Raw genomic sequence first — 12,035 nt, forward strand, 5'->3', positions numbered from 1 at the left:
TGGCAGCGCAATTTATTTAAGGTAGACTCAGCAATATGCGTTTACCACGAGGAACAGGTCTACTTCCGACACAAACTAAGACCGCATGAAGCATTTGCTGTCATGCAGCTATCCCCTTGCAGAAGAGAGACGTGAACTGTCGTGCACATGCGAAGATGCTTAACAGTATCTGTGCTGGTGCTGACAAGTGCAGACTCTTGCCTCACACTCTCTCTTGACAATATCTCTGGCCCTACTGTCGCTCAATGCGTCCGTGGTCCCATCCATTCAGGACATCTACACAAAACGGTGTCTGAAGAAGTCCCGCAGCATCATCAAGGACCCCACACATCCCAGTCACTAATGGTTCACTCCCTTAGAGTCTGGCAGACAGTATAGGAGCATCTGGTGACAGTTTCTATCCACAAGCCATCAGACTTGCTGAACACTTGAACTGGACTGACCACACGCACTGACTCTCTGCACCTTAGCACACATGAACACACCCACCCAAACACACACATCCACACTCATACTACACACAAATCACAACTGCTGCTACTAGACTTTTCTATTCTACCAAGCCATTTACTTTTTATTCTTATGTGTATCCTGGTCATACGACTAATAAAACTTGAAACTCGTGACCAGGTCATATCGCTGAGTCAGTTTAATTTAAGGCAGCTTCAAATAGTAAGAACGTAATGTAAAGTAATAAGACTAAAAGTACTTACAGGAGGCCCGACGGGTCCGGCAGGTCCTCTGTCTCCCTACAGAAGATGGAGTTGGTGTTTAATGAGGCCAACAAGCAGATAAGACAGAGGCAAACAGAAGTCAATAGTGAGACACTCACCTTCTCACCAGACAATTCTCCCAGGTACAAAGGACTCCCATCGGGCCCAATGATTAAGCCAGGCTCGCCCTTCTCGCCCTGAGAAGAGACACATATAAAGAAAATCTGTTAATTTGTTAACCCCCACAGAAGAAACACTTGCTGGGAATAGGCCTTACATAGTGGTACACTGTAGCACTAATGATAGGGCTATGTTGCTGTGCAGTCACATCACTGACCTTGACTCCATAACCGGGCTGGCCTGGGTCTCCCATGTCACCCTTTGGTCCAATAGGACCCTTTTAGAAAATACAACAAAGTTGAAAATTAGCTGTTTATCACACATCAAACTAGCACTCATTTTTTATTTCTTTAGTCCTTCAGGGCAAATATCCACCACACTGTGACATCCACATGTGTTAGAACACAACGTTAGAAGAACTGTAGGATAACTGTAGCAAGACAACATTAAGTGACCTGTAGGTTAACATTAGGAAAATCAATGCTTACAGGGAATCCAGCTTGGCCAGGTAGACCAGTTCCACCCTACAGAAAAGAAAAGGAAAGACAACATAAAAACTGTTAAAATGATTTATCCCTTTTTCATGACTGGTTAAGTAAGGCCACACATCGTTCCAAATATTTGGTAGGGACGTATACCCATTAAGTCAAATCAATATTTTGTGGTATCGTAACGGATTTCCACTATCTCCCCCTACATAATATTTTTTCAATCAACTCAAATGTCTAAGGACATGATTCATTACCATGATTTCATTGCATTATATGCTCTCAATAGGTTTTGCAAGAAAATAACATTTGTTTCCTATGAGATCATTAATAAAATATCTCGATGAATGAATAATGTTAGTTATGAAAATGACACAGGCCATTGGGAAAACTACTGCAAATGGTATTTCTTTAAAAAGTGGGTTGTGTAAATGTAGCTTTCGCCTAATAAACAGTACCAGTCAAAAGTTTGGACACACCTACTCATTCCAGAGTTTTTCCTTAGTTTTTCGTTTTTCTACATTGTAGAATAATAGTGAAGACATCAAAACTATGAAATAACACATATGGAGTCATGTAGTAAGCAAAAAAAGTGTTAAACAAATCAAAATATATTTTATATTCTTCAAAGTAGCCATCCTTTGCCTTGATGACAGCTTTGCACACTCTTGGCATTCTCTCATCCAGCTTCATGAGGTAGTCACCTGGAATGCATTTCAAAGTTAATTTGTGGAATTTCTTTCCTTATTAATGCATTTGAGCCAATCAGTTGTGCTGTGACAAGGTAGGGGTGGTATACAGAAGATAGCCCTATTTGGTAAAAGACCAAGTCCATATTATGGAAAGAAAAGCTCAAATAAGCAAAGAGAAACGACAGAGCATCATTACTTTAAGACATGAAGGTCAGTCAATGCGGAAAAGTGCAGTTGCAAAAACCATCAAGCGCTATGATGAAACTGGCTCTCATGAGGACCACCACAGGAAAGGAAGACCCAGAGTTACCTATGCTGCAGAGGATAAGTTCATTATAGATACCAGCCTCAGAAATTGCAGCCCAAATAAATGCTTCACAAAGTTCAAGTAACAGACACATCTCAAAATCAAGCAATGGACATTAGATCTGTGGAAATCTGTCCTTTGGTCTGATGAGTCCAAATTTGAGATTTTTGGTTCCAACCGCCATGTCTTTGTGAGTCGCAGAGTAGGTGAACGAATTATCTCCGCATGTGTGGTTCCCACCGTGAAGCATGGAGGAGGAGGTGTGATGGTGCTTTGCTGGTGACACTGTCAGTGATTTATTTAGAATTCAAGGCACACTTAACCAGCATGGCTACAAAGACGCTTTATCTGATCAAGCTTGTGCTAAATTACAGAAGATAATCACATCAGCAAAGCTACCACCTCGACTGACGAAACACCATGGCAGGTGGAAGCTAGTAGGCCTACTTATGCAGCAGATAGCACTAGCAGCCTCCCAGTCCTGACAGAGACTGTCATTGCCTGGGCCAGACAATGACAGTGGCCTTGCTCCTCCTCTTCTTGATCCCATCGAGAAGAGTGACAGTTCCTCTAGTGCAGGGCTCTCCAACCCTGTTCCTGGAGAGCTAACATCCTGTAGGATAAGCTGAATCAGGTTAGTTCCAACTAGGGCTGGAGCAAAAACCTACAGGAAGGTAGCTCTCCAGTAACAGGGTTGGAGAGTCCTGCTCTATTGAAAGGGCCGACCCTCCTTCTCCTCTACCAGAAAACCAAGCTGACGACTGTCAGAGACAGAACGGCGCTCATAAGAGCGGCCCCACTTCTGTGTACTGTACACTGGTAAGCCTACGAGTGATGAGACGGATAGATTACATCTACCGTAATTTCCGGACTATTAAGCGCACCTGAATATAAGCCGCACCCACTGAATATTTTTTTTATTTTATTTTGAACATAAATAAGCCGCACATGTCTATAAGCCGCAGATGCCTACCGGTACATTGGAACAAATTAACTTTACACAGGCTTTAACGAAACACGGCTTGTAACAAAAAATAAATAGGCTTTAACGAAACACGGCTTGTAACAAAAATAAATAGGCTTTAACGAAACACGGCTTGTAACAAAAATAAATAGGCTTTAACGAAACACGGCTTGTAACAAAAATAAATGGGCTTTAACGAAGCACGGCTTGTAACAAAAATAAATAGGCTTTAACGAAGCACGGCTTGTAACAAAACATTTTTTTTGCAGTAAACAGTAGCCTACCAAGAAAGTCATTGGTCACTATCTTCCTCCTCCTGTGCACTGAAACCATCTCCTTCGGTGTCGGAGTTGAATAGCCTCAGAATTGCTTCATCCGATATTGGATCGTTTTCATTGTCGCTCTCGTCACTTTCATCCGGAGGCAAATCCCCCGCTGAGCCCTCTTCAACACGCAGCAGTCCAGCGTTTCGAAACCCGTTGATGATAGTGGATTTTTTGACAATGCTCCACGCTGTCAGGACCCACTGGCAGACTTGACCATAAGTTGCTCTTCACATGCGGCCCATTTTAGTGAAGGATTTCTCCCCACTTGTCATCCAAGCCTCCCACTGAACACGGAGCGCCACCTTAAATGCACGATTTACACTGATGTCGAGTGGCTGCAAATACTTTGTTTTGCCCCCAGGAATCAGGGTGACAAAATGACTACCGTAATCAGAATGATGGGAAGTTTGAGCGTGCTCGATTTAATCTAAACAGTAAACAAAAAATTTGGTCTAATGAAAGCTTCATGCTGCCAAAAAACTGAGCACGTCACAGAATGCTTTTTAAAAAATAAAAAAATCATTGAAAGCGGGAAAAATCCATATATTAGCCGCGTCATTGTTTAAGCCGCGAGGTTCAAAGCCTGGGAAAAAAGTTGCGGCTTATAGTCCGGAAATTACGGTACACACAATACCCCATAATGACGAAGCAAAAACAGATTTTTAGATTTTTTTGCAAATGTATTGAAAATAAAAACTGAACTTCCACATTTACACAAGTATTCAGACCCTTTACTCAGTACTTTTTGGGGTATTTGGTATTTTATTAGGATCCACATTAGCTGTTGCAAAAGCAGCAGCTACTCTTCCTGGGGTCCACACAAAACATAATACAGAATGGCATAATACCGAACATCATTAGACATGAACAGCTCAAGGACAGAACAACATACATTTTTAAAAAGGCACACGTAGCCTACATACACACACAAACTACCTAGGTCAAGTAAGGGAGAGGCGTTGTGCCGTGAGGTGTTGCTTTATCTGTTTTTTGAATCCAGGTTTGCTGTTTATTTGAGCAATATGAGATGGAAGGAAGTTCTGCGTTGTCTTGGCTGTGTGCTTAGGGTTGTTGTCCTGTTGGAAGGTGAACCTTCGCCCCAGTCTGAGGTTCTGAGTGCTCTGGAGCAGGTTTTCATCAAGGATCTCTCTCTGTACTTTGCTCCGTTCATCTTTCCCTCGATCCTGACAAGCCTCCCAGTCCCTGCAACTGAAAAACATCCCCACAGCATGCCTCACCGTAGGGATGGTGCCAGATATCTTCCCGATGTGACGCTTGGCATTCAGGCCAAAGAGTTCAATATTGGTTTTATCAGACCAGAGAATCTTGTTTCTCATGGTCAGAGTCCTTCAGGTGTCTTTTTGCAAACGCCAAGCGGGCTGTCTTGTGCCTTTTACTGAGGAGTGGCTTCCGTCTGGCCTGATTGGTGGAGTGCTGCAGAGATGGTTGTCGTTCTGGAAGGTTCTCCCATCTCCACAGAAGAACTCTCAATCAGAGTAACCATCGGGTTCTTGGTCACCTCTCTGACCAAGGCCGTTGTCCCCGATTTCTCAGTTTGGCCAGGCGGCCAGCTCTAGGAAGTGTATTGGTGGTTCCAAACTTATTCCATTTAAGGTCTTTCTGTTTTTTATTTTTTATAAATTTGCAAACATTTCTAAAAACGTGTTTTCTATTTGTCCTTATGGGGTATTGTGTGTAGATTTATGAGGAAAAACATGCATTTAATACATTTTAGAATAAGGCTGTAACAAAATGTGGAAAAAGGAAAGGGGTCTGAATACTTTCCGAATGCACTGTATAGCTATAGATAGGCAAAGAGGCTAGACTACATTGTCTGCATAATTAAACATAATTAAATTGGTTCCGGAACTCCAATTTGAGCAGCAGCAGCTGAAAAATGAGCTCCTACAAATATTGAAATTTACATGGTTTTTAGAGTGAAGTACATCGGAAAAAAGCAAAAGAAAACTGCAAGACTGAATAGGAGAAAAAACAAGCAACAAACAAAGAAGATAGGCGTTTTGAAAAATAACTATTTTTCATAAAATTGTAGTTATCTTAGCAAGCTGAATTGTTTACCAGTTGCTAAGCAGTTGCTAGGGACTCTTTTGGAAGAAGCTAGCTAGCTAACGAAGAACAACAAAGAATATCTAGTTAACAGAAGAAAAGAAAGAGAAAATCAGGACAGAAGAAAAAGGATATCAAAGTGAAACAGTTCTCTAAAGACACAGGAGACAATAATACAAGAAACAACACTTCTGTAGCTTGTCAACTATGTGTCTGTCTATCCCTGTTCTCTCCTCTCTGCACAGGCCATACAAACGCTTCACACCGCGTGGCCGCTGCCACTCTAACCTGGTGGTCCCAGCGCGCACGACCCACGTGGAGTTCCAGGTCTCCGGCAGCCTCTGGAACTGCCGGTCTGCAGCCAACAAGGCTGAGTTCATCTCAGCCTATGCTACCCTCCAGTCCCTAGACTTCCTGGCGCTGACGGAAACATGGATTACCACAGATAACACTGCTACTCCTACTGCTCTCTCTTCGTCTGCCCACGTGTTCTCGCATACCCCTAGAGCATCGAGCCAGCGGGGTGGTGGCACTGGAATCCTCATCTCTCCCAAGTGGACATTCTCTCTTTCTCCCCTGACCCATCTGTCTATCTCCTCATTTGAATTCCATGCTGTCACAGTTACCAGCCCTTTCAAGCTTAACATCCTTATCATTTATCGCCCTCCAGGTTCCCTTGGAGAGTTCATCAATGAGCTTGACGCCTTGATAAGTTCCTTTCCTGAGGATGGCTCACCTCTCACAGTTCTGGGTGACTTTAACCTCCCCACGTCTACCTTTGACTCATTCCTCTCTGCCTCCTTCTTTCCACTCCTCTCCTCTTTTGACCTCACCCTCTCACCTTCCCCCCCCTACTCACAAGGCAGGCAATACGCTTGACCTCATCTTTACTAGATGCTGTTCTTCCACTAATCTCATTGCAACTCCCTTCCAAATCTCCGACCACTACCTTGTATCCTTTTCCCTCTTGCTCTCATCCAACACTTCTCACTCTGCCCCTACTCGGATGGTATTGCGCCGTCCCAACCTTCGCTCTCTCTCTCCCGCTACTCTCTCCTCTTCCATCCTATCATCTCTTCCCTCTGCTCAAACCTTCTCCAACCTATCTCCTGATTCTGCCTCCTCAACCCTCCTCTCCTCCCTTTCTGCATCCTTTGATTTTCTCTGTCCCCTATCCTCCAGGCCGGCTCGGTCCTCCCCTCCTGCTCCGTGGCTCGACGACTCACTACGAGCTCACAGAACAAGGCTCCGGGCAGCCGAGCGGAAATGGAGGAAAACTCGCCTCCCCTGCGGACCTGGCATCCTTTCACTCACTCCTCTCTACATTCTCCTCTTCTGTCTCTGCTGCTAAAGCCACTTTCTACCACTCTAAATTCCAAGCATCTGCCTCTAACCCTAGGAAGCTCTTTGCTACCTTCTCCTCCCTCCTGAATCCTCCTCCCCCCCCCCCCCTCCTCCCTCTCTGCGGATGACTTCGTCAACCATTTTGAAAAGAAGGTTGACGATATCCGATCCTCGTTTGCTAAGTCAAACGACACCGCTGGTCCTGCTCACACTGCCCTACCCTGTGCTTTGACCTCTTTCTCCCCTCTCTCTCCAGATGAAATCTCGCGTCTTGTAACAACCTGCCCACTTGACCCTATCCCCTCCTCTCTTCTCCAGACCATTTCCGGAGACCTTCTCCCCTTCCTCACCTCGCTCATCAACTCATCCTTGACCGCTGGCTACGTCCCTTCCGTCTTCAAGAGAGTGAGAGTTGCACCCCTTCTGAAAAAACCTACACTCGATCCCTCCGATGTCAACAACTACAGACCAGTATCCCTTCTTTCTTTTCTCTCCAAAACTCTTGAACGTGCCGTCCTTGGCCAGCTCTCCTGCTATCTCTCTCAGAATGACCTTCTTGATCCTAATCAGTCAGGTTTCAAGACTGGGCATTCAACTGAGACTGCTCTTCTCTGTGTCACGGAGGCTCTCCGCACTGCTAAAGCTAACTCTCTCTCCTCTGCTCTCATCCTTCTAGACCTATCTGCTGCCTTTGATACTGTGAACCATCAGATCCTCCTCTCCACCCTCTCCGAGTTGGGCATCTCCGGCGCGGCCCACGCTTGGATTGCGTCCTACCTGACAGGTCGCTCCTACCAGGTGGCGTGGCGAGAATCTGTCTCCGCACCATGCGCTCTCACCACTGGTGTCCCCCAGGGCTCTGTTCTAGGCCCTCTCCTATTCTCGCTATACACCAAGTCACTTGGCTCTGTCATATCCTCACATGGTCTCTCCTATCATTGCTATGCAGACGACACACAATTAATCTTCTCCTTTCCCCGTTCTGATAACCAGGCGGCGAATCGCATCTCTGCATGTCTGTCAGACATATCAGTGTGGATGACGGATCACCAGCTCAAGCTGAACCTCGGCAAGACGGAGCTGCTCTTCCTCCCGGGGAAGGACTGCCCGTTCCATGATCTCGCCATCACGGTTGACAACTCCCTTGTGTCCTCCTCCCAGAGTGCTAAGAACCTTGGCGTGATCCTGGACAACACCCTGTCGTTCTCCACTAACATCAAGGCGGTGACCCGATCCTGTAGGTTCATGCTCTACAACATTCGCAGAGTACGACCCTGCCTCACACAGGAAGCGGCGCAGGTCCTAATCCAGGCACTTGTCATCTCCCGTCTGGATTACTGCAACTCGCTGTTGGCTGGGCTCCCTGCCTGTGCCATTAAACCCCTACAACTCATCCAGAACGCCGCAGCCCGTCTGGTGTTCAACCTTCCCAAGTTCTCTCACTCAACCTTCCCCCGCTCCTCCGCTCCTCCGCTCTCTCCACTGGCTTCCAGTTGAAGCTCGCATCCGCTACAAGACCATGGTGATTGCCTACGGAGCTGTGAAGGGAACGGCACCTCCATACCTTCAGGCTCTGATCAGGCCCTACACCCAAACAAGGGCACTGCGTTCATCCACCACTGGCCTGCTGGCCCCCTACCTCTGAGGAAGCACAGTTCCCGCTCAGCCCAGTCAAAACTGTTCGCTGCTCTGGCACCCCAATGGTGGAACAAGCTCCCTCACGACGCCAGGACAGCGGAGTCAATCACCACCTTCCGGAGACACCTGAAACCCCACCTCTTTAAGGAATACCTAGGATAGGATAAAGTAATCCTTCTAACCCCCCCCTTAAAAGATTTAGATGCACTATTGTAAAGTGGTTGTTCCACTGGATATCATAAGGTGAATGCACCATTTTGTAAGTCGCTCTGGATAAGAGCGTCTGCTAAATGACTTAAATGTAAATGTAATGTAAACAATCCATAGTAAGATATTATTTTGATGGTTGACTGATTGTAGTATTTGACATTAATAGACTGGTTTTACACAGCACAATCTTTCTATCCAAGCTCGGAGAGAACGTGAGAAAGGCTAAAGTAGGCTATAGGCCTACAGGACAGTTGTACATAAAATACAACAAATCTACTGGTTACTAATTAGTATACTGTTGCATCGAAAATTCTATTTAGAATCTGCAACGTTTGAATATGCCACTTTAATTACTGAACAAGTAAATACATCATTGCCACCAGCCAGCATTCTAAATAGCAGAGGCCTATAGCTTCGTGAAACATAAACGTTAGGCTTAACATGAGAAAATGATGACCAAATAAAAATAAACATGTATCCATTAAAGCAAAGCTATAGGCTACTACAAGCACTAGCACCACATACTTTTTAAAAATGTTTTTATTTCACCTTTATTTAACCAGGTAGCCAGTTGAGAACAAGTTCTAATTTACAACTGCGACCTGGCCAAGATAAAGCAAAGCAGTGCGACAAAAACAACACAGAGTTACACATGGGATAAACAAACGTACAGTCAATAACACAATAGAAAAATCTGTATCCAGTGTGTGCAAATGAAGTAAGGAGGTAAGGCAATAAATAGGCAAATAGTGGCGAAGTAATTACAATTTAGCAATTAATGATATAGTGATATATGTGATATATGTGCAGATGAGGATGTGCATGTAGAAATACTGGTGTGCAAAAGAAAAACAGAAAAACAAAAACAAATATGGGGATGAGGTAGGTAGTTGGTTGGTTGGTTGGTTGGATGGGCTATTTACAGATGGACTGTGTACAGCTGCAGTGATTGGTAAGCTGCTCTGACAGCTGACGCTTAAAGTTAGTGAGGGAGATATAAGTCTCCAACTTCAGTGATTTTTGTCATTCGTTCCAGTCCTTGGCAGCAGAGAACTGGAAGGAAAGGCGGCCAAAAGAGGTGTTGGCATTGGGGATGACCAGTGAAATAAACCTGCTGGAGCGCGTGCTACGGGTGGGTATTGCATTGGTGACCAGTGAGCTGAGATAAGGCGGAGCTATACCTAGCAAAGACTTATAGATGACCTGGAGCCAGTGGGTTTGACGACAAATATGTGGTGAGGACCAGCCAACGAGAACATACAGGTCGCAGTGGTGGGTAGTATATGGGGCTTTGGTGACAAAATGGATGGGACTGTGATAGACAGCATCCAATTTGCTGAGTAGAGTGTTGGAGGCTATTTTGTAAATGACATTGCCGAAGTCAAGGGTCAGTAGGATAGTCAGTTTTACGAGGGTAAGCTTGGCAGCATGAGTGAAGGAGGCTTTGTTGCGAAATAGGAAGACAATTCTAGATTTAACTTTGGATTGGAGATGCTTAATGTGAGTCTGGAAGGAGAGTTTACAGTCTAACCAGACACCTAGGTATTTATAGTTGTCCACTTATTCTAAGTCAGAACCATCCAGAGTAGTGATGCTAGTTGGGCAGGCGGGTGCGGGCATTGATCGGTTGAAGAGCATGCATTTAGTTTTACTATCATTTAAGAGCAGTTGGAGGCCACGGAAGGAGTGTGATCTGATACCCTAACGGTACGAAGCATGGGAGGGGGGCAAACTCAGACTCTGTGGGGTGTTCAGAGAAACTGCACTACGCCAGCGATAGCGTTATATATTAATTACATACAACAAATAGAAACAGAAGGTTACTGCCATCTCCGTAGATGTGTAGCCTAACCTTTGTTATACAAGCTACACTTCCAAAGTGTAATGAGGACCATATACAGTGGTTGTATTCATTACGGTCCATTTTGCAACGGAAAACAAAATTACTATCTTATTGGACAAGTTCAGGTAGCCCCTTCATATTTCGGTCTGTTTTCTTCCATTTGGTGTGAATGACTATGACCCAAGGTTTTAAGTAGCGATGTGCACCGATATGTAAAATCTATATCAATATCAGCTGCTTTTTTCAGAAACCGATATATTGGCTTGAATAAATAACATTGAAACTGTGTACACTTCACTTTCACAGCTTTAGTGTCCAGACAACTTCCAGCTGATTGCCCATTAGGGAAAGTGTGAATGATCTGTGAACTTACCCAACCAGTTTGAATACAATGGCCAATCATCAGGCAGTTAAGTATGCTAAGTTGAGAGGATTTTGTGTCTGGCACATGTATACTCTTTTACATAATACTTTTACATAATAATAAATCGATATCAAGATATGCCTCGCTCATATCGATATCACATCGAATTATCAATATTGGTGCCCACCACTAGTTTCAAGTTTATAGTCATTGGCTTCTTTTAATTGTGGCTTTTGATTGAGTCGCTGGTTGGATTTCAAACATTGATGAAATTGCATCAAGCATAATGACTAGGGCTGTCAAAGTTAACGTGTTAATAACATTACCAAGGACAACGTTCTTTACACATTAATAATGCATATAAAATGTTCTGCTGTAAAAAACAATTGATACTGATTATCACATCTCAATTTCTTCACAGCACATACCCTATTCCGCATGGACACTGCAGTCGGTGGAAGCTGCTGTTATGTAGTGCTTACTGTCTCTTAAACATAGAATATGCTCGCAGCTTTGAGCAACAATTTTCAAGAAAAACGTACAGAAAGTTAAACCATAAACACATTCCCAGGCGTTTGTTTAGATAACAGCAAAAACGTATTTGTACAGAAGTAGCTAGATATTTCTGCTAACGCAATCTAACCAAACGAATGTTTATACTGCCATGGCTGAATGCCTATTGATATAACTAACTTCTCACAATGATTGTAAATCAGAACAGGACATCCATTCCATTTAGCTACTGTTTTTTTTAAAGTTCTCATGTCAAAGGTTTTAAGCAAATGATTCCAATTCTAGTAGTAGCAGCTTGTGACTAGTTCATGTTGAAGTAGCCTAGGCTAGATCTAATAGCTGTATTACAGGAACTCAGACCTGGCGGACCTGTTGTTATTGTTTTCAGTGGAATTCATAACATTGTTGGACAGGTTCGAATGCTCTTTGGATCCTTAGAGCAAATA

The 12,035-nt window shown here is 44.1% G+C and overlaps 1 protein-coding gene across 3 annotated transcripts in view; it reads right to left on the reverse strand.

Annotated features, from left to right (window-relative positions):
• Positions 1 to 12,035, reverse strand: part of LOC106581675 (collagen alpha-1(XVIII) chain) — a 210,717-nt gene that overhangs the window by 20,281 nt on the left and 178,401 nt on the right. For all 3 annotated transcript variants that reach the window (XM_014163884.2, XM_014163883.2, XM_014163882.2), the window contains 4 exons: positions 1,322 to 1,357; positions 1,051 to 1,110; positions 833 to 910; positions 714 to 749 (listed from right to left, as the gene is read on the reverse strand). In XM_014163884.2, coding sequence (XP_014019359.1) covers positions 714 to 749; positions 833 to 910; positions 1,051 to 1,110; positions 1,322 to 1,357 — 210 coding nt within the window. The remainder of the gene's footprint in view (positions 1 to 713; positions 750 to 832; positions 911 to 1,050; positions 1,111 to 1,321; positions 1,358 to 12,035) is intronic.

This window comes from Salmo salar, chromosome ssa21, assembly GCF_905237065.1.
Source record: "Salmo salar chromosome ssa21, Ssal_v3.1, whole genome shotgun sequence".
Taxonomy (NCBI): domain Eukaryota; kingdom Metazoa; phylum Chordata; class Actinopteri; order Salmoniformes; family Salmonidae; genus Salmo; species Salmo salar.